The 24,581-nt window shown below is 34.9% G+C and overlaps 1 protein-coding gene across 1 annotated transcript in view; it reads left to right on the plus strand.

Moving 5' to 3' along the window:
- USH2A (usherin) overlaps window positions 1-24,581 on the plus strand; it is a 785,943-nt gene that overhangs the window by 588,277 nt on the left and 173,085 nt on the right. Inside the window, exons 47-48 of the mRNA XM_007988447.3 lie at window positions 10,974-11,172; window positions 15,632-15,800. Coding sequence (XP_007986638.3) covers window positions 10,974-11,172; window positions 15,632-15,800 — 368 coding nt within the window. The remainder of the gene's footprint in view (window positions 1-10,973; window positions 11,173-15,631; window positions 15,801-24,581) is intronic.

The raw sequence follows: 24,581 nt of genomic DNA on the forward strand, positions 1-24,581 counted from the left end.
CCTCATGCCAGAAGGCCACTGTCCTGGACAATGTACCTTCAAGGTAGCTCAAGCCTAGCCATCTTGCAAGGCATTCACTTGGTTCTTGAGAAACTCATCCATCTATGCCATGCTATAGATTGATATTTTGGTATTCTAGGCTTAACCTTTCATTGCAGAACTGCTCTGGCTAATTTCTGCCACCATAATTCTCTGAGGAGCAAGCTTTATTTTCTATGCTTATATAGACTGCCAAAATTAAGAGTTCCCTGTCAAGCTGTCCCAAGATCTCCTCACCACAATTTCCTCCAGGGACAAAAGGAAGGAAATGTGTGTCCCTTTTTATTAAAAGAACATGGGTTTTGCATTTTGATTTTTTACCTACTACAATTTATAATAAACATCTCAGTAGGATAATTAAATATCCAATGACTTGACTTGAAAGCAAAGAATCAAATTTGTCATATTACATTTATTTAGTCTTTGTTAAGTGTTCTGATCATTTTTGATAACCATGATCTGGAATAATATTGGAGAACTTGAGTGTTACATAAATGATTGACAAAAATGACCATATTGATTAGAAAAAAGGCCTGTGTAAACATAATCAGAGAATCTACAGCTATTTAATCCATAACAATTTAGGTTAATATCTTAGAGTCAATGAAGATTTCTTTTCTCTGGTCAAACAAAAATGTTTTGAAAAAATTGGGAGAAAATATTAGAATGAAATTTTAAAGAATAGTAATGTGAATCCTGAATCTTCATAAAAATTTGATCTGATTGCATCATTTTGATATTCACCTGTATAAAAGTAAGTGATAGTAAATTATTTTCCCTACACTCCTTTGTAGCTTCAATGGTATTTTGTACTTCAAGGGACAATTGGAAGTGATGAGACCTGGGGAGAGTGAAATGCACTTGTAATTCTAACTACTTGGGAGGCTGAGTCAGGAGCATTGCTTGAGCCCAGGAGTTTGAGTCCAGCCTGAGTAATATAGCAAGATCCCATCTCTAAAAATAAATAAAGAAGAAAGTGATGACAACTGTGGGGGTGGCTACAATAGTACATAGTAGTAACAGTAATAGAATAGTAATTCTATTGACAATATGACATAATTAAAAAGAAATAACTCCAACTAGAATTCTGAACACTTGATGAATTCATGTAGGAAAATATGTGTAAAGAACTTCTAGTTCCAAAATGATGACGTAGAAGCAAGTTGGCTTCACTCCTCTCCACAGAAAACAGAAACAAATGTGCATAACTGAGATTATCACAGCAATATCCCAGAACTCAAATATGAGGAAAAGACAGTTCCCACAGTCACAGAGAAGTGAAAATCTCTAAGCAGATGGTAAGAAATTTGGACTTAAGTATCCTCAACGCCCATCCTCTCAATATATTCCACACGGCAATTGTGGAAAATATTTCTCTGACCCTTGATTTCTGCACTGGAAAATTGCGATTGCAGTGGAAAGTTTCCCGACCATCTTAGGTTACCTGGCAGGAGATCTTTACCTGCCTCAACCCACAGGAAGCATCAGGAGTGCTCAAAGGGATCTATCTCTGTGAGGACATCCAGAGACAACATGGGGAGATGGGACTACCATCACCAGCCCTGGAAATTCTGCTCTGTAACTCAGTAAAATGAGATGCCAAATCAGAGTGGCTGTTCAGCAGCACCACACTTTAGTAGTTTTGCTCCACAGGTTTCCTGGATACCAAACCTCACCCAGCCCCCTCATGCTACCAGGATATCCCCGTTGGAACCTCCCCTATTTGGGAAAGGTGGTATTCTGATAATTTACTAGAGACAAGGCAAACCTGGACCTGAGGCACCATCTAGTGCCAAAAAGGAGGCAGTGACCCAGGGAATTAAAAAACAAAATGAAAGAAAATAAACAGAAAAATTACAAAGAATCTCTGCAAACATATCTAAGAAAAACCAAAGCAAGCCAGACAGAGAAAACTACAATAAATAACTAATCTTTCAATGCAAAAACACAGACATACATGCATAAGAAATGGAGAGAAGAGTAATATATGATAGGATGCTCCAAAAGAAAATGTACTAAAGTTGATGTTTAATAAACTCAGGAAATTAAAAATAATTCAAAGATATATATCCTTGATAATATGCAGGATGATGGTGTGTTTGTAGACATACGACCTGTTTCTTTAAACAGGGAAGCAGGATCTCCTCAAGCTGACAAAAGCAAAGAACAGTGACTGATCCTAACAAGATGGTGATAGTTGAACTCTATGACCAAGAATTCAAATCAACAGTTTTAAGGAAACTCAGTGATTACCAAGATAGTACATAAGATAAATTCAGACATTTCTCAAAATATTTAACAAAGAGATTAAAATGTTTCAAAAAATGAAAAGGAAATCTTGGATCTGAGAAATACATCTGCTGAAGTGAAAAATTCATTAGAGGCTCTCAATAGCAAAATAGATCAGAGGAAAGCATCAACAAACTTGAGACAGGCTATTTGAAAATACACAGAGGTGGGGATAAAAGAATGAAAACAAGTGAAGATCACCTATAAGATACATAGAAAACTACCTGAAAAGACCAAATCTAGAAATTATTGGTGTTCAAGAGGAAGTTGAACAGCAAAGGGTAGAAAGCTTTTTAAAAGAAAGACTAATAGAAAACTTTCTAAAATGTAAGAAATAGATAAATATCCAAATATAGAAACGTCAGGGAAGACCAGATTTGATTAAAATAAGATTATTCCAAGGCATATAATAATCAAATTCTTAAAGGCCAGTGACAATGAGAGGATCCTAAAAGCAGCAAGAGAAAAGAAGCAAATAACATATTTAAAAGCTTCAATTTTACAACAGTCTTCTCAACAGAAACCATACAAGCTAGGAGGAAGTGGGATGACATTTCCAAAGTGCTAAAGTAAAGAAAAAAAAAAGTGCCATATAAAAATACTGTATACAGTAAAGCTATCCTTCAAATATGAAAGAGAAATGAAGTCCTTCCCAGATAAATAAAAGCTGAGGTAATTTAACACTAAGAGACCCATCTTATAAGAAATATTAAAGGGAGTTCTTCAAGCTGCAAGAAATAAAAAACTAATGCACAGAAAGAAAACATTTGAAAGCAAACCCACTGATAAGTATACAGACAAACCCAGAATATTCTAATATGGTAATTGCAGCATGCAATCCACTCATCACTTCAGGATGAAGCCCAAAAGACAAGTTTATCAAAAACAATAGTAGGCACAGCAGCCTGTTAAGAGATAGATAACATAAAAATATACAAATTGAGACAGCATAAAGTCAAAATGTGGAGAAATACAGTTAAATTTTAGAGCTTTTTCATTTTTTCTTTGTTTTTATTCTTTGATTTGTGATCTAAGATAAGTTGTCATTTATTTAAAATAACTTGTTATATCTATGTTTTTTGTAAGCCTTATAAAAGATTCACTAAAATAAAAAGCAATGAATTGAAACATGTTCCCAGAGAAAACTACTTAACCACAAGGAAGACAGTAAGAAAGGAAGAGAGAAGTTGCAACACAACCAGAAAACTAAAAGCACTGAATACAAATGGATACAATTCTCCAATTAATAGGCATAAAGTACCTGAATGAATTAAGGAATAAGACCCAACTATATGTTGAGAAATCCACTTCACCTATGAAGAAACACGTAGACTCAAAGTTACGGAGTATTCCATGCAAGTGGAAACCAAAAAAAGAACAGAAGTAGCTATACTTATAAAATAGATAAAACTACAAGTTTTAGTCTACAACTAAAGTCACAGACTGTAAAAACAGGCAAAGGTCACTGTATCAGGACAAAGGGATCAATTCAACAAGCGAATATAAAAATTATAAATATCTATGGACCCAACATCAGAGCTTCCAGATGCAAAAATTAATATATCTAAAGGAAAGATAGACTGCAATACAAAAATAGTCAGGAAATTCAACACCTCACTCTCAGTAATGTACAATTCATCCAGACAAAAATTCAACAAAGAAACATCATAGTTAAACTACACACTAGACCAAATAGGTCTGACGCTTACAGAACATTTCACCCAGCTGCTGCAGAATATACATTTTTTTCATCGGTACATGGAATATTTTCCAAAATAGATCATGTCTTATGTCACAAAACTCAGTAAGTTCAAAAAAGTAGAAATTATGTCAAATATCTTTTCTGACTACAATGGGATAAACTAGAAATCAATAACAAGAGACGAAATTTGGAGAATACACAAACACATGGAAATTAGACAATATGCTCCTGAATTACCAATGGGTCAATGAAGAAGTAAAGAAAACTTTAATATTTCTCAAAAAAATGAAAATGGCAATACAACATGCCAAAATCTATGGAAGAAAGCAAAGGCACTACGAAGTAGGGAGTTCATATCAATAAACACCTATATCAAAAAAGTAGAAAGACTTCAAATAAACATCTAAATGATGAACCTCAGGGAATTAGAAAAACAAGAACAAACCAAATCTAAAATTAGTAGGAGGAAATAAATAATAAAGATCAAAGCAGAAGTAAATGAAATTGAGACTAAAAAAATACAGAAAATCAATTAAATGATAAAAGTTAGTTTCTTGAAAAGAGAAACAAAGTGGACAAACCTTTAGCTAGATTAAATAAGAAAAAGACAGAAGACCCCCCCAAAAAAAATCAGAAGCAAAAAAGGAGATATAACAGCTGAGAGCTCAGAAATACAACAAATCATTAGAAAGTATTATAAACAACTACACACAAACACACGTGTATATATATGCATATTCTAGAATAAATGGATTAATTAATTTCTGGACAAATACAATGTACCAAGATTGAACCATGAAGAAATAGAGAAACTCAATGAACCAGTAATGAGTAATGAGATTAAAGCCATGATAAAAATTCTCCCATCAGAGGAAAGCTCAGAACATCATGACTTCACTGATGAATTCTATCAAATATTTAAAGAAGAACTAATATAAATTTTATTCAAACTATTCAAAAAAAAAAAAAACGGGGGAAAGGAATACTTTCAAACCCATTCTATGTGGCCAGCATTGCCCTGATATCAAAACCAGACAAGGACACAACAAAAAAAAAGAAAACTACAGTCTGATTTCACTGATGAGCACAGATGCAGAAATCCTCAACATGATACTAGCAAATAGAATTCAACATCACATTAAAAAATTATCTATTATGATCAAGTGGGATTCATTCCAGGTATAAGGATGGTTCAAAATATGCAACTCAATAAACATGATACATCACATGAACAGAACCAAGTACAATGACCATATGATCATTTCAATAGATGCTGAAAAAGCATTTGATAAAATTCAGCATGGCTTTATTACAAAATCCCTCAAGAAACTGGATATGGAAGGTGCATACCTCAAAATAAAAGCCATATATGACAAACCCATGGCTAACATTGTACTGAACTGGGAAAAAATGAAAGCCTTTCCTCTAAGAACTGGAACAAGACAAGGATGCCCACTTCCACTTTTACTCAACACAATACTGGAAATCCTGGTGAGGCAATTAGTCAAGAGAAGAAATAGAGGGCATCCAAATTGGAAAGGGATGAGTCAAATTAGCCTTGTTCTCAGATGACATCCTCTTATAATTAGAAAACCTAAAGTCTCCACCAAAAAAAACCTGTTAGAACGGATGAACAAATTCAGTAAAGTTGCAGAATACAAACTCGACATACAAAAATCGAGCAGTTATATATACCAACAGCGAGCAATCTGAAAAGAAATCAAGAAAGCAGTCCCATTCACAATAGCTACAAAGAATATAAAATACCTAGGAATCAATTTAACTATAGGAGTCAAATATCTGTACAAGTAAAACTATAAAATACTGATGAAAGAAATTGAATAAGATACAAATAAATGGAAAGCTATTCCATGCTCTTGGATTAGAAGAATTAATATTGTTAAAATGACAATTTTACCCAAAGAAATTTACAGATTCAATGGAATACCTATCAAAATTCCAATTACATTCTTCACAGAAATAGAAAAATATTTCTAAAATGTATCTGGAACCACAAAACACCAAGAATAGCTGAAGCAATCTGAGTAAAAAAAGACAAAGCTGGAGGCATTACACTACCTTACTTCAAAATATAGCACAAACCTAAAGAAATGAAATCAGCATGGTATTGGCATAAAAACACACACATAAACCAATTGAATAGAACAGAGAACCCAGATATAAATCTATGCATTTACAGATAACTCATTTTTAACAAAGGCACCAAGAACTTGCCATGAGGAAACAGTCTTTTTAATCAATGGTGCTGGGAAAACTAGATATCCATAAGCGAAAGAATGAAACTAGACCCTATCTCTTACCACATTCAAGAATCAACTCAAAATGGATTAAAGACATAAGTCTAAGACTTGAAACTGTAAAACTAATGGAAGAAAACATTGGGGAGATACTCCCAGACATGACCTAGGCAAAGACATTTGTGTAAGATCTCAAAAACACTGGCAAGAGAAGCAAAAACAGAAAAGTGGGATTACATCAAGCTAAAAAGCTTCTGTACAATAAAGGAAACAATCAACAAAGTGAATAGACATTCCACAGAATGGGAGAAAATACTTGCAAACTATCTATCTGACAATGAATTAATAACTGGGATATATAAATAGCTTAAACAACTCAATAGCAAAAAAAAAAAAAAATCTGAATAAAAATTGGCAGAAGATCTGAATAGGCATTTCTATTGCCTATTGCCTATTCAGAAGACATACAAATGGCCAACAAGTATATGAAAAAAATGTTCAACATCACTAATCATCAGAAAATTGCAACTCAAAACCATGATGATTATGTCACCCCAGATAAAATGGCTTTGATAAAATAAAAAAGCAGGAAATAATGGATGCTGGTGAAGATGTGGAGAAAGGGGAACTCTATCTACACTGTCGGTGGGAATGTAAATTTGTACAGCCACTGTAGAATATTGTATGGGGATTCCTCATGAAACTAAAAATAGAACTACTGTATAATGCAGCAATTCACTACTGGGTGTATATCCAAAAGAAAGGAAAACAATATATTGAAAAGACTCCTGTACTCTCATGTTTATTGCAGTGCTATTCACAATAACCAAAATATGAAATCAACCTAAGTGCCCACCATGAATGAATGGATAAAGAAAGTATGGTACATATACACAATGGACTCTTATTCAGCCATAAAATAAGACCAAACTCCTATTATTTACAGCAACGTGGATGGAACTGAAGGTCATTATGTTAAGTGAAATAAGTCAGGCATGGAAAGACAAACATTGCATGTTCTCTTTCATATGTGGAAGATAAAAAAGTGAATCTTATGAAGATAAAGAGTAGATTGGTGATTACTGGAGGCCTGAAAGGGTCGTGGGGAGAGGGGGGTGAAGAATAGATTCATTAATGGGTATGAATTTACAGTTTCAATGAAGAGATAAGACCTAGTATTTGATAGATCAGTAAGGTGATTTATAGTTTACAATATATTTTACGTATTTCACAATAGCTAGAAAGGAATAATTTACATGTTGTTAGCATAAAGAAAAGACAAATATTTAAGGTGATGGATATGCCAATTACATTGATTTGCTCTTTACAAATTATATGAATGTATTAAATTCTCACATGTACCCTGAAATATGTACATCTATTATGTATTGATTAAAAAGTATTTTTTTAAACCCCAGCCTTCCCCAAGATTGTAATCCACCTGTAATTTAACTGACTGCTAGTACAGCCTGTTACTTTCAGAGGAAGATAATTCAAGCTAGAGACTTTCAATGTATAATGCACAATGTTGTGTGTATGTGGTGTGTGTGTGTGTCTGTGTGTGTGTGTGTGTGTGTATGAAGGAACAAGAAAATATGAGAAAATGTAACCCAAAGATTTGAGAGAGAAAAAAATGTGTGCAGACATGGTGACTTTTATCAGAAGTTATATTAAGGTATTTTAAATTTCAGTCCCTATTGCTTTAAAATCTAAGAAAACTATAACAGCTATTTCATGAGCAAATTTACCAAAAACACATTCATTCAAATATTTGCAATCTGTTTATGTTTATGCATGAGTGCCCAAAAATATCTTCAGCTCTTTTTCTCCAATATTTAATATTTATTCCTGGGATTGAAGACTGTTCCTTCTATTTTACTCTTAAACATCAAAGCAATGAAACTATTAATCCCGTTAATAACGATGCATATTTCTCAAAGATGCCTTTCAGTTTCAGAACAGCAACCAAAGGAGTTTTCATTGTCTCTCCAGTTGTCTCTAATGAGAGATGTACAGATGTTAAACCCACTACTCTTCTTAATCATTTTCCTTCGTGTACTTGATTAAATCCTCAAAAGCAAACTGTTCATGTTCTCGCTGAAAATACAGGCAGTCTCACTGAACAGTTATGCTGCACAAGAAAGAGAAGTTATAATGGCATGGAATGTGTTCTACATGGTATTTTCTAGACTTTACTAGTTCATGAGCTTTTGTGGATAAGTCAAACTCTTGAATGTCACTTAAATATAATCTTTTCTGTAGTTGATTATGCAGAGAATGCAAAAGAGGTATCTGCAGAATGTGGAATTAATTTTGAAAGTTGGATAAAGACTTTAGAGTAATAAATGTGGCGATACAAGTCACCCATGAAACTGTTCTCTCATAGGTGACATTAATTTCTATCTACAGAGTTTTATTACTGAATATGTTATGTTTGTACCCCCACGAAACTGAAACAATAATTTTCCTTTTTTTAGCAGTCTATTAAAATGTTGAGGTTTATCTTGACTGCTGCTTTTTAACATAAATGTTTGGACTTAACTGAATTCCTATGTGTTTACTTGTGATGTCACTTGGAATTCTGATAGGGTCCAGTTATTTGGCCTGCAAAGACATATTTTGCCTTAAAATGAAAGGTATAGTTGAAATGCTATTTTACACAGTAGCAAGAAAGCATCCAACATAAGTTGTGAGATTTTTATTGTTTAACTTTTGAAATAGAAAGACAAAGTTCGTATGTGCTTGTTTTATTCCAAAGTATATATGGGAATGCTAATGCTTTATATGTAAAATGTACCCTACCGATATTTGTGATTAGTTAATTTTTATGGCTAGAAATTCTAGAATCATAAAAAAATAACTATTCTTGAATGTCAGAGTTTCACCCATTTTTCTGAAAACAATGAGAACAAAAAATCATTATAATATTTATATTTACCTTGTGTTTCACAAAAAGGTTTTCTTTGCTGTGCTACACTGCAAGAATATGTCAAGTTCAAATCTCTGGGGCTTAATTAAAAACTTTAACTACTGTCTTCTTATAGAAATTGTTAAGCAATTACTAAAGATAGCATATATGTGTGGTCTAGGCAGTATTTTTCTGGCAAGTAGACCTAAGTGCAGAATTTAAGTTCTATAGCATTAACCTAAGACTAAATCATTTTATTCAGGGTTGTCTCCTCTCTGAACAGCTTTATGTTATGACCTCATTTGCTACAGCAAATGAAATATTAATAGATCATTGAAAATGTAGTAAAGTTTTGATCAGATGTTATACCTTCATTGTATACCAAACCTGCCTCTCATAAAAACTTTCTACTTGGGTTTAAATTGAAATTATCACTCAATTTTTTAAAAATCAAACACTTTCTTTAAGAACATGATAATCTAAATATATTTCTTATGGAAATCTTTAAGTTCTATATTTTTAACCAAAAAAACATATCTGACCATGTTAGTTAAAGAGTTATTGAAAAAAAAAGAATCTATTTAGGTGAGTAAAAAATTAAGCAAAGTATATTTTAAATAAGTTAGTGACTATAAAATTTCTCAATTTGGGCATTTATTTTGGCTACAAGTAACAAAGCACACCTGACAAAATATACTTAAGTAAATAGCTCTAGATATGTAGTTGACTCTTGAACGATGCAGGGGTTAGGACTGCTGATCCCCACACAGTCAAAAATCTGCATATAACTTTTGACTGTCCCAAAATTTAACTACTAATAGCCTACTGTTGACCAGAAGCCTTACTGATAACATAAAACACTAATTAAAACATAGTTTGTATATATATATTTATACTATATTCCTACCATAAGTAAGCTAAAGAAAGGAAAATGTCATTAAGAAAATCATAAGGAAGAGAAAATATGTTTACTATTAATTAAGTGGAAGTGGATCATCATAAAAGTCTTCATCCTCATTACCATTATATTGAGTAAGCTAAGTAGGAGAAGAAAGAGGAAGGGTTGGCCTTGCTGTCTCATAGGTGGCAGAGGTGGAAGAAAATCTACCTGTAAGTGGATCTGCACAGTTCAAATTTATTTTGTTCAAGAGTTCGCTGTGGATAGTTGTTCGCATTGGTTCAACAATGCCAAATATATTGGCGACATCTTTGTGATTCTTGTGGCCTTTCTCAAATAACTGAAAGATGATTGCTGAAGTTGTAGACATCATGTTTAGCAGAAAGAAAGAGGAAAGGAGAAGGTGGCAGCTGTTTCAAGAAAGCTAAAATTTCGTAGGAATCTCCATAGGAATCCCATCATGGTGTTCCCGTGGCATCTTTGAGCAGTTATGGTTCACATCACAACTCCTAGGTAAGGTAAGGCAAAGGAGAAGCTGGTTAGAAGTAGGCATTAAGTCGCCATATGTTCTAATTGTCACCTCATTTACCAAGTCATGTATGTCTTATCTTTGCTTACCAAACAAAATGCTCTGATTTTTCTGATTAGCCATAGTGGTATTTGCTTCTTGTCTTTGAAACTTAAGTGATAAACCACCTCATGCCATGTGTTATTCTTCCAAAAGCTAATATAATTTTGATTTGATAATATATGATTTCATATATAAACATATATAATTATATATATAAGTATCTATTGCTGCCACTTTTTACTTAAGACTGATAACATCAATGTTAAGCAGTGTCTTTTCAGAAGTATTGATTATTCTACCTGTTGCAGATCTCTTCAAATTGATTGGATGCCTCCACGGAAGCCGAATGGCATCATTCTTGGATATGATCTCCTATGGAAAACATGGTATCCATGCCCTAAAACTCAGAAGTTAGTGCAGGACCAGAGTGGTGAGCTCTGCAAGGCAGTGAGGTGTCGAAAACCTGAATATATCTGTGGACACATTTGCTATTCTCCTGAAGCTAAGGTAAGTCTTTTCAAACTAATCAGTGAACCATGTTTTTCTCACTCAAGACTCCACATGAAGTTATTAGCTTCTCACACCATGGTGTATTATGATCAATATTTCCACTACTCTATGAAGAAGACTCCAAGGAAAAGAAAGGATGCTTACAAAAATTGTTATCACCCCCATGAGCACTTTTAGTCTTCACATTTTTTATTATCTTCACAAGAAATAAAAACTTATTACAATAGGGTACATCCCAAATTTGCATTTGATTGAGTGACTTAAAATTTTCTTTACAACAGATGTTTTCAGCTACAAATATGTGTTTGTTTATATGGCACTGATGAGTAACTGTGAGGAGGACATTTTATGATTTGTCAGAAATATTTTCGCATTATAGCCATTTGCAGATTAATGTTCATATTAGATGCTGTTTAGAAATCATATCAATAATACAGCCAGACAGAGGAGTTTGTAAATGACTTTTATTGACAAACAACACAAAATCTTTAGTTTGAAGGTAGAATTTTATATAATGAAATAATGTCCTTATTTGTCAACAAACAGCATCACACATTCAATGGCTAAAGCTACTACTAAATGTATAAGATTTACTGCAAAAGAACACAGTAATTAAGAGAGTTACTGAAGCAATATGGATCAAAATACAAATTATTACGCTGACACAATTTTAGCAGTAGTTATCATCTAAGAAATGCATAAAGCCAGCACTTACTAACTATGCATTTTTGATACTTACACTCTAAAATTATCATTATGCCTAAGTTTGACATCATTTTATGCCATTAAGTATGCACATATTTAAATACACACATCTGATGGACATATTTGTATAAAATTAAATTTGAGATTTCTGAGAAGAAAAATACTAAAATAAATTTGCCCATTAAACATATCCTCCATTTAAAAAAAAAAACTTGGGAAAATGTTGGCAAAATACAGAATTCACTTCTCAATTTTTTTCTTTGCTTTTATTATTTTAATACTTATTATCCGTTAAGAAGTGGACAAAGAGAGAATAGTTTATAGGCATATAAATGAATGTTAAAGTTTGTGGAGTGCAGAAAACAATGTGTTTCATCAAAGTAAAAACTGATTCTGGCCAGAAACTGTCACCATAGTTTAAGCTTGTATAATGGATTTGATAAGTTTCAACCCTGTAACTTTAGTGGTAAAATCAAAGCTAAGTAAAGTAAAACTAGTAAAGATAATGTTTCAATTTAAGTTTATTGTAAAAGATCAAAAGGTAGATGTTCTTAAAATGTCCATATTAAATTAAAGTATACCTGTGATAGGGTGAAGAAAAAGTAATAGGATGAAGAAAAATATTAATAAAGTATTAACAAAATAATATTTACCTATGTTTAGGCTAAATTATTCATAAAATTACTTCCACCTTTCTTTATGTTGTGATTTCAGAAACTGCTTTTTGTAACATTTGAAAGAATTTAATGAAGCTTTCTACCAAATAAGTGACTGGTTGGTGTAACATTCCTAAATTCAATGAATGACAAAGAACTGGTTAGTTTAATTTTAAATCAATTTAAAAATGATTAAGACAAATCTACTCTACAAAAAAAGAAAAAATCATACAGGTCACCTTTTATGGAAAATAAATGTAAATTGAAGAATAGGGAAACAAAAGTTAGCCTTTAGAAAACAGGTGTGTGCCAATCTAACCTCATAGTCTTGAAAAGAAACATCACATTTGGTTATTCTTATAAAGTAATGCAAATGTCACACATTATTACAATAAAATGAGACACACTATTTAGTGAGGCCTTAAACAAAGTTTTATTTTTATTGTTGGGATTAAAGAGGCCACACAGGTATTGCAGTAAAAGAGAATAAAGGATGTCAGTGAAATTTCAAGAAAAAATTGTAAATTTCAGTTTGGGGCGAAGTACTAATACACATTTCCTAGCATGAAAGATTGAAAAGAAGTAGAAAAGAGACTTTTATTGAAGGTTTAAGGTTTTTTGGCTAAATCACTGTAAACATCAATGTTTCCCAAAATACTTAAGCCTTACCATAAAATTACAGCCATGGTTCACAAATCCCAGTTGACATAAGACTTGGGGGGATTGTTAAAACCTAGGATCTCATAGCTCTAGTCCCAGAGATTCTAATTCAGTAGGTTTAGATTTGGCTGTGAAAATTTGCATTTCTAACATGTTCCCAGGTGTATTAGTACCTTTTCACAGTGCTTAAAGAATTACCTGAGACTGGGTAATTTATGAAGATAAGAGGTTTGACTCACAGTTCTGCAGACTTAACAGGAAGCATGACTGGGAGGCCTCAGGAAACTTTTAATCACGGCGGAAGGTGAAGGAGAGGCAAGGACCTTCTTCATGTGATGGCAGGAGGGAGAGAGAGCGAAGGGGAGACCTGCCACACAGTTTTAAACCATCAGATCTCGTGAGAACTCACTCACCTTTAGACCTACAATAAACGTCTCTTTCCTACTTCTCTCCAATCTTTCATGCTAGGAAATATATGTTAATATCTAGCCCCAAATGAAATTCACAATTTTGTTTAATTTAATTGACTTCCTGTATTGTCTTTCGCTGCAATATTTGTGTTGCCTCTTTAATCCCAACAATAAAAATAAGACTTTGTTTAAGGCATTATTAAAATTTTATATAATAAAAAATGTATATATTTTAATACATATAAATATATGTATTAAACATATATTTAATATATTTATTTTTATTATGAAATTTTATATAATAAAAGATCTATATCTTATATATATCAAAACTGAAATATATCATATATATCAAAACATATATATTATATATATTGACAATTCAAAAACTGAATTTGATTAGGAAATTTTCTGTTTATGGAGAGAACTCCTAAGAGAAATAATCACTTGAAAAAGTCTCCTTTGGGACCCGTCAATGATCTGAACTGGGGTGGCTTAGAAGAAAGGCATGTGTTTTACTTGACTGAAGGAGCCCAAGAAAGCACTGATAATTAAAACATAGAAGTGAACCAGTTCTAATGCCCCATCACTAAGTAAATATTTGAGGAATAATTTCAAAAGAAAGTGATAAGTACTGGATAAACTTGCTGAAATATTGGATGTGTTTTTGTCCAGAAACTAACTCTATGTGAATGGGACTTTAATAAATGTTTTAAGATCAAAAAACAAATGGCAAGATTTTAGGCCACCGTTGTAAAACAAGAGGGAGGTGTGTGCTGTTTTACCTTTACCATCATTCACAAGTCCCAAATAAAACATAGAGAATATTCCTTGCTTAACTCTTAAAATGGGACATGATTTTGAAATTTGCTTTTCACACAGAAGATTTTGAAATTTTCTTTTTCACACAGAATATGGCAGCAAAGAGAGCTGTCACTTAATTTATCCTTGCTATTAGCAAAATTTTGAATCCTTATTGCCAGTAACTAAACCCAAAGAAAGAAATTAATTACAGTTGAGTTAGCAAGGCTGCCTGAGGACCACAGTGATAGACTTTGAATTTAAGAGCTGAATTTCTTTGCTTTTAGATAATTTTTAGAAAATGAATGAAATACTAGACTAGCGGCTTTGTTGAAGACTTAGAGCTTCTACATTCTACTGTTCTTTGTTGAATTGATTCAAATGTTGGTGCACTTTGAAGGTAGCAATGAGAAAAAAGAAAAATGGGAGATGCCTCATAGTGGTTGCTTTTGCCTACCACAGGAAATGTCTAGCCAATTAATGTAACTTATGCCAAGTATGGGTTCTGATGCTATGTTTTAGCAACTATTCATTGTTTGATTTGTTGTATATACAGTGTGTCAGTCTCTCAGACCTCAAGTGAGTATGCAAATAATTATTTGATTGTTCAAGCACATAATTTTTTTTCACAGTTCCTAAAGAAAACAGAGTTAAAGGGGTTTTTCAAAATTAATTTCCATATAGATATCCTTTTTTAAAGGTAGTGGCTTATAAGATATGTATATATACACATATACATGTAAATAGTGGACTGTTGTGATTGCCTTGTCTGAAGATTGGGTTCATGAATAAGTGATCATATAAATTACAAGAAAAAATGCAATTTATTTTGTAAAAGGATCAATAAAAGACAATATCCATGGATGTGGTGTTTTTAAAATTAAATAATCATTTAAAAATATATATATAAATATGAAGCAAATTGTTTATTTACAATTCTGAACACCTTTACCTCAGAAACACTGACATTCAAAAGACAATTCATAGAGTACTGTAATAGAGCACAAAACATGGTTGAAGACTTCAAAAAAACTGCATTCTATCAAATAACAGTTAAGAAATTTGAACGATCCTCGAGAATACATTTTTAAACCAATGAAATATGAGTAATATGGTCTCAGATCTTCTATGCCTTATAAGAAAATAATTATATTACATGAGATAGAGTGACATAATACTGTTAACTAAACTGATATTTCTTTAAAACTGATTTCAAACTTTCAGGTTTGTTGTAACGGAGTGCTCTATAAACCCAAGCCTGGACACCGCTGTTGTGAAGAAAAGTATATCCCGTTTGTTCTGAATTCTACCGGAGTTTGTTGTGGTGGCCGAATACAGGAGGCACAACCAAACCATCGATGCTGCTCTGGGTATTACGCTAGAATTCTACCAGGTGAGGATTATTTCCAGGTGTACTCAAAAACTTTGGGAACCTGAAAATATAAACACGTTGTTCACGTCAGTGAACTATTTCAAACACCTCCCCCTCAACAAAAATTGAACCACAAACACATAGCCAATAGCCTGCTCTAAATATTATTTCTTCCTTTTGCCTTGTTCAAATATAAGCAAGGCTAAATATTAGAAAATGAGAGAACAGAAGGAATTTACAATACCTACTACATAAAGAAATAAATCTGGAGATCTGGTTAACTCCTTTTATCTTGTGTTTTTTTTTTTTGTTTAATTAACATGACTATATATTTTCACTATTAAGTCTGTGAATTGCTGACTATTCCACTGCATGAAGCTGTTCTCCACTTCCTCCATTTCTAATCTGAACTACACGTGCATTGTTCCTGGAGAGATTGTAACTGCAAATTTCATTTGTCTAAGAATTCTAGACCAGTGGCAGTATTCTCTCGTCATTATAAGTCAGGCAAGGGAAGGAAGAATGCTGCAAAGGGTGGCAAACTGGATTTTTTTCCTTCCTCCCTTTTTAGTATTAGCCAACTTAGCTAACCATTTTGCTCCAAATTTCAACTACATAAAGCAATGCCTAGTGAATATAATTGGGAATGATGCTAATAACAACTGGCATTTTTAAAGTACCAAGTCTCTCGCAGGCTTTACATAGGATACGTTATAGAATCTTCACAACTCTAGGAAATTGGTATTTTCTCTGCAGTTTACAAGTAAGGAAACTATTTTAGAGAGGATCAATAACATATCCAGATTCGCAGAAGTGAATAGAAGTGAAAGAACTAAAATGTGAATATAGGTACGTCTTTTCTAAATCTATGCTCTTTTGAGTACTTTACTGACTCTTTAACTCAAGCCTGTAATCCCAGCACTTTGGGAGGCCGAGACGGGTGGATCACGAGGTCAGGAGATCGAGACCATCCTGGCTAACACGGTGAAACCCCGTCTCTACTAAAAACACAAAAAAAACTAGCCGGGCGAGGTGGCGGGCGCCTGTAGTCCTCGCTACTCGGGAGGCTGAGGCAGGAGAATGGCGTAAACCCGGGAGGCGGAGCTTGCAGTGAGCTGAGATCTGGCCACTGCACTCCAGCCCCGGGCGACAGAGCAAGACTCCGTCTCAAAAAAAAAAAAAAAAAAAAGTATCAACATGTGTTGACAATTTTTTTAAAAGGACTATTTAAGACTTCTAAACTTCTTCATTACGACCACTGTTGATTACAATTTATCCTGCAAAAGTAATTGAGAATACAAAAGTAACTGAGAATACAAATTTTTTCCTACTACTTCAGTTTGATACTGATATCTTCTTTAAAGAGCGAGAAATGGATATAGGAGAAAGACAAGAAAGCTAAGTTTTTTGGAGGCTGTAGGAAAGCTGAATGCTTTGAGATATCTAGTTTAGGGTGAAATTTATGCCCAACATCTGGTTCATGTACCTTATATTCAGTATAACTATATCCATCCAAAGCCATGTGAAATGAGACACTGTCTAACCCAGTGTCTTTTTTTCAAAATACTGGAGCAAATATAGAAGGGGTGTCATCACCCGATGGGTTCATCTTGCCCATTGCACAGATAGAGCCAATTTACCAAAACAGTGATACTACAATAGAGAAAGAGCTTAATAAATGCAGAGCCAGCTAAGCAGGATAGGAACTTTTACTCAAAACAGTCTCCCAGAAAATTCAAAACCTAGGGTTTGTCTGGGCACAGTGGTTTACTTAAACCTGTAATTCCAGCACTTCAGGAGGCCAAGGCCGGTGATCACCTGAAGTTGGGAGATCAAGATCAGCCTGGCCAACATGGCAAAACCCCATCTCTTGTAAAAAAAAAAAAAAAATACAAAAAATTAGCTGGGCCTGGTGGCAGGTGCCTGTAATCCCAGCTACTCGTGAGGCTGAGGCAGGAGAATCACTTGAATCTGGGAGGCAGAGGTTGCATTGTGCCAATGCACTCCAGCCTGGGCAACAGAGTAAGACTATGTCTTTAAAAAAAAAAAAAAAAGAAAAGAAACCCTAGAGTTCTTTAGTTTTTGGTTTTTTTTTTGCTTTTTGTTTGTTTTGAGGCGGAGTTTCACTCTTGTTGCCCAGGCCGGAGTGCAATTGTGTCCGGATTTGGTGGGTTCTTGGTCTCACTGACTTCAAGAATGAAACCGTGGACCCTCGCCGTGTTACCGCTAGGTGACTCATCTGGAGTTTTTCCTTCCTCCCATGCGGAGTTGTTGGTTCCTCCCCTCCGGAGTTGTCCATTCCTCTGGGTGGGTTCGTGGTCTCGCTGACCTGAGGAGTGAAGCCGCAGACCTTGGCGGTGAGTGTTACAGCTCATAAAGGCGGTGCAGACCAAAAGAGTGAGCAGCAGCAAGATTTATTGCGAAGACGGAAAGAACAAAGCTTCCACAGTGTGGAAAGGGCCTGGGTGCTAAGCCCCTCACTGCCTGGGGCTGGCGGTGCTGGCCGCCTCTCATAGTGCCGCCCGCCGAGCCCGCGCCCGCCGGAAACTCACGCTGGCCCGTGAGCACCGTGCGCAGCCCCGGTTCCCGCCGGCACCTCTCCCTCCACACCTCCCCGCAAGCAGAGGGAGCCGGCTCAGGCCTCGGCCAGCGCAGAATGGGGCTCCCACAGTGCAGTGGCGGGCTGAAGGGCTCCTCAAGGCCTCCAGAGTGGACGCCGAGGCCGAGAAGGCGCCAAGAATGAGGGCTGCTACCACGTTGTCACCTCTCACAATGGCTTGATCTCTGGCTCTCTGCAACCTCTGCCTCCCAGGTTCAAGCGATTCTCCTGCCTCAGCCTCCCGAGTAGCTGGGCTTATAGGCATGTGCTACCACACCTAATTTTGTATTTTTAATGGAGACGGGCATTTTCCATGTTGGTCAGGGTGGTTTCGAACTCCTAACTTCAGATGATCCGCCTGCCTTGGCCTCCCAAAGTGCTGGGATTACAGGCCTGAGCCACCACGCCTGGCCCAACCTAGGGTTTTTTAAGGATAGTGCAGTAGGCATAGGGCTAGGAAATGGGGGATGCTTATTGGTTGGGGATAAAATTATAGGGAGTGAGAGCTGTCTCCTCGCCCTTAGTCAGTTCCTGGATGGGGACTACAGGATCAGATGAGCCAGTCTACTGGTCTGGGTGATGCTAGCTGGTCCATCAGAATAAAGAGTAAAAAATACCTTGAACACTAATCTTAGGTTTTACAATAGTGACGTTATCTATGGAAGCAGTTGAGAAGGTTAGGAATCATGTGGCCTCTGGTGGCATGAACACCTGAGCCATAGTTCCTTGTGGCTAATTTGTTAATTTTACAAAGGTGCTCTGTCCCCCAAGCAAGGAGCAAGTTTGTTTCAGGAAAGGACTGTCATCATTGTTTCGAAGTTTAACTGTAAACTAAACACCTCCCATAGTTATCTTGGCCTATGCCAGGGAATGGACAAGGGTAGCTTGGAGACTAGAAGCAAGATGGAATTGGTTAGGTCAAATTTTTTTCACTGTCATAATTTTCCAGTGTCAGAATTTTCTTACTGTCATAGTTTTTGCAAAGGTGGTTTCAGGTGTCCTGATTAAATACTGCTCAAGTTTACTCAAGGCAGAGAACCTTCACTCATTATTTTTCCTTACAATTCATAGAAAAAAACATACATTTTTTATAGCAGTGCTGTTATTTCTCTATCAAAAATATTTCAAACTTGAATAAGTTATAGTAAACCAGATTTTCCAAGTTAGAAAAAGTAAAAATGTGTATGGAAATAAGAGTTTTGTAGAAAACTGTTAAACTTCTTCATACTACAGCTCACAATGTCAACAATAGATCAAATACTGTTAAATGCTTTACTTTCTCAAAATAAGTTGCATTTGGGGAGTTTTCATGTATGGTTCATATCTGCCCTTGCTTACAAATAATTGCTATGAAATAATAACTACAGTGATGAGATGGACATTTTGTGTTGTTCAATTCCTACCATTCTTCACACCAGTGGACCAAGTTGATCATGGAACTAAATAATAGTGTTTTCATTTCCACATCACATTAAAGTTTTTGTTGTTATGATTTGCAACCAACTATTCAAAGTCTGCAAAATATCCTCTGTCCCTTAAAACTAATGAAAAATACTTATTTACATCTATCACTGCTACTAACTCAGGACACTTGCCTGTGACTTTCTCAATGCTAACACAAGTAGTCAGATTTTGAACTGACAGCACAATCTACTTTTGTTAGGTTTCAAAATAAAATTTAACATTTTTCTTAAAAATGAAATAACTCGTGGAAGCTCAGAAGTTGTCATTGATATTATATAAGCCTTTTAATAATTAATTTTTAGACCAAGGGTTTTAAAAATATTTATTGTCTGTATCTATAAATACATGTTTCCGAACACCTAAAGCATTTTAATATCTACCAAACCATTGAGCATGCCCCAAATTTTGATTCTTTTTTGAGTAGTTCATTTTTCATAGTATTATAATGCCTACCCTGGTGAAGAGAAAAGGAAAAAAGCAATCTCATGAAATAATCAAAGAGTGTTTTCCTCCAATCATTAATCTCACTGTACCTAAATGAAGAGATTATTTTGTGACCTCTGTCCTCAGCCCCGTGGTCTTTGTTAACTAGTTTAACACTGGTTACATTGAGGGGAAAAAAGCACAATGGTCCCAAATCCTGTTGCATGTAAATGTGATTTAAATCTGGTCACTAGTCTGCCAGTTCAAGACCAAGATGGGTATAGGCATTTTGATATTTATAGATTAGTCTGAAATATTGGTAAATATGTACTTTATTTTTTTTTCTCACAACTTTCTTCCATAACTCCCCATAACAAAGAGCAGAAGAGAAAAGAATGCTCATTTCTCTCCCTTTTTTATAAATATGCTAACGACCCCAAGTAAATGTTAATGTGGGTCATTCTTTAATAAGAATAACAATTAACTGTTACACTGCATGGTAGTTTTAGAGAGAAAACATTTTCCAGTCTGGCCTGAAATAGATTCATTTTGAGAGGTTAATGAGAAGGTGACTGATCCTTGTATCTTATGTCTAATAGCCCTTTTTTGAGGAAAAGAAATTACTTTTATTTCTCATTGATATAATACACATCTTTCTTTCTTTTCTTTTTTCTTTTTTTTTTTTTTTTTTGAAGTCTTTTCTTCTGTCGGTAACTGAATAAGATTCTGAGGGATTCAGAAAAATATGACTAAAATATCTAAACCAGTTAACATTTGTTATGCTCAAAAGAGGCTTTTAAAAAAAGTGTTGGCCTTCCCCATGTAGATGTGTACACTATGTTTCCTCTAAGCTCACCATTGTCCTAAGTGGTGTTTAATTACCTGATGTTGCCCTGTACCATGGGATCCATTATCTTAAAGTATACCAAAGAGGGACATTATGTTCTCTGAATGTAAAGACAAAAAATATGGCAACTGCATTTCAGACCAGGCAGAGTTATTTTACCCAGAGGAACATAACAAATACAGTAATTTTACTGTTTACAATAAGCTCGTTGCTCCTTCATTGGTCTCTGGTAGCATCATCATGGAAACTTTTACTAAGTTCCCTTTTACTTAGAGATACCATATTATAGGATCTTTTCAAAGATAATTGACTAAGCCAAGTGTCTCCTGAATTCTAGAAATTCATGTTTTGAGAAAATCCTGAGTATGTCTTGATCCACTCCTGGATATTTACCCTAGAGAAAAGCAAATTTATGTTCACACAAAAACCTGCACATGAATGTTTACCGCAGCTGTAATCATTACTGCCAAAACCTGGAAACAATTCAAATGTCCCTAAGTGAGTAAATGGACAAACTGTGGAACAAGGGAATACTATGTAGCAATAAAAAAGAACAAAGTATTGATAAGTGCCGAGAAGATATCATGCCCAGTGAAATAAACCAGTCTCAAAAAGCTACGAACTGGGAGACTGCATTTACATGACATACTATACAAGACAAGCCGTAGTTTTGGAGATAAAAGTCGACAGTTGCCAAGGGTAATGGATGAGAAGGGAATGTGACTATACAGGGATAGCATGAGGGTGTCCTGGGGGGTGATGAAACTCTTTTGTATCCTGGTGGTGTCTCTTCATTAAAATTCATGGAAGTGTGCACCCAAAAAAAGGAATGGTCCTGAAGAATATTTTTAAAATAAAATATTTTTAAAAGACTTTACCTTAGAATTCTATTTCCATTTTACACAGGGCAAAAATGGGACATAGAAACATGGCCAAGACACGCAGCTAATCAAAATAGGAATTTTCATGATTAAATTTTAGGGTGAGCTCTTAGAGATGGTGTGTTTTATAATAATGTGATTACTGTGTATGAGTGACTTAATATATTTTTCTCATATATTGGTAGAACAGAAAGATAGCAAATATATTTCCATTAAAATTACAACGAACATCCCTATTTTTAAAAGAAAGAAAGCAAAAATGTCTTAGTCAGATGACTATTTCAAGTAATATTTCATGATCACATTCTTGTGAAAGAATAAGTTTTGTGTAGTGTTTCAGTGGTTTGATGCTGAGTAATTAGTGGATAAGATATTGGTTCTGGAGTCAAACTTCCTGGCTCCACATCCCATTTCTTTCACGTCTTAGTTGTTTGACCTTCATTAAGTAACTTTAGGAATGTTAGCGGGATATTAATGTTTCTGATGTCCATTGGGCTGCTGAGTTATAATACCCAAAGCTAGCCCAATCTTTTATATCCAAATAGAAAAAAAAAATGTTTAGTAATTGGGGAGCACATGAGTAAAGGGGACTAACAGGCCCCCTTTAAATGGCAAAGTTTCTAATGAATCATTCCAGAGCAAGGACTCAGGGGTGTCCACTTTCATCAGATCATATAAGGGGATAGCCAGTTCATAAAAGCTAAGATTCAAACATCTAGTGACCCTTGAGATCCTATGAAACCAAGGATCCTTGTTGATTCTATGAGGCCAAGCAATTCTCTAAGTTGACTTTTAGCAACTAGCCAGGGAAAGTCATGAAGAGCTTCCAAACTTTGAGGAGCAAAGAACTTTCCATTTTGCAAACTGTCACAGCCTAGAATTTAAGTCCTAGTAAAAGCACTTTGTGCTGACAAAATTGACATTTAGAGACTTTATGTCGATTGTATGCTACCACTGTTGACAAATAGAGGGAATCAGTTTTTCAAGACTATCTGGAGAGCATGACAGATGATCATTCACATATTGTACAACAGTTGAATCTTATAAAGGAAACTAAATATCACTCAGTTTGTTTCTTATTGCTGCTATAACTCATTACCAGAAGCTTTGTGGCTTAAAACCACACAAACTTACCTTATACATCTCAATATCAGAAGTTTGAAATGGGTCTCATTGAGCTAAAACCAAGAAGTTAACAAGAGCTGCATTCCCTTCTGGAGGCAAGAACCCATTTTCTTGTCTTTTCCACCTTGCAGAGGCTGCTCACATTCGTTGGCTTGTGGACCCCTTCCATTTTCCAGGCCAATAATGACCAGTTGAACCTTTCTCACATCATATTATTAAAATTAATCACATCTATTGTCTTCTTTCCTCTTTGCCATGTAACATAACATAGTTACGGGCTCCAGGGATGAGGATGTGGATGTCTTTGGGAGGCCATGTTGTGCTTACCACAGTAAGGTAATGGTTAAGCAATTGTGAGAATTAAAAAGGCGTTGTTGTAAACTCTTGGGGAGTAACTGTCACAAATGAAACAAAAAATATACTGTGAGCAGGAGTGCAAAAATATATGAAAAAAATTCTAAGTATAGATCTGCTATAAATTAAGCAGCTGCCTCAGGGAGTGGCAGTAGGATGGTATTAGGGTTAGGAACTACAGGGAAATGGGGGAGTGCAATCTTGTTAATGACACTTAAATCTTGTACAAAGCGATGACACTTAAATCTTGTCCAAAGTGGTACACAAGTCTTTTGTCATTTTGATAGAGTGAACAGTGAACTATAAGCACTGGTACAGGGGATAATGAGGTATTATGCCAACTGAGATAACTTTCTGGAGGTATGTAGATACAATGGACCAAGTTATTAAATATTGTTCTTTTTAGTTGATTTTGGGCCAGTTTCAAGAAATGCATAGCCAGATTGATAGATATCTTTAAGGGGTTAGCATCCTGTATGAATCCCACATCTGAGCAGTTTTTGCCCCAGAGGATCTTGGAGACACATTCAAAGTCAGAGATGTTGATCACAAAGGCATCAGGTAATTAGCTGGTGGCACCACCAAATGATAGACCAGGCATTCTTCTCCTGGGATTTACAGAAAGAGACTGTCAGGTTCACATTTAATGCTGGTATCTCATTTACAAAGTGGATCTCTTCTCAACAGATGAACTGAAGTGGAATTTGAGTTATAGAAGTTCTTTATACATTCTGGATACTACTTCCTTATCAGATACTACTTCCTTATAAAGCTGCCGTAAACATTCATGTATAAATGTACAAATTTCTGTTCAATCTCCTGTTTTCAGTTATTCTGAGTTTATACCCAGAAGTGGAATTGCTGGATCATATGATAATTCTATGTTTAATTTTCTTTTTAAGAACTGCCATACTGTTTTGTGGAACATTTTAACATTTTATATTCCCAACAACAATGCACAAGTGTGTCAATTTCTCCATATTCTTGCTGATGCTTGTTATTTTATGTTTTTTATAACTATCCTAATGAGTATCAAGTGGTATCTCATTGTGGTTTTGATTTGCATTTCCCTACTTATTACTAATATTGAGCATATTTTCATGTGTTTA

This window comes from Chlorocebus sabaeus, chromosome 25 (assembly GCF_047675955.1).
Source record: "Chlorocebus sabaeus isolate Y175 chromosome 25, mChlSab1.0.hap1, whole genome shotgun sequence".
Classification (NCBI taxonomy): Eukaryota; Metazoa; Chordata; class Mammalia; order Primates; family Cercopithecidae; genus Chlorocebus; species Chlorocebus sabaeus.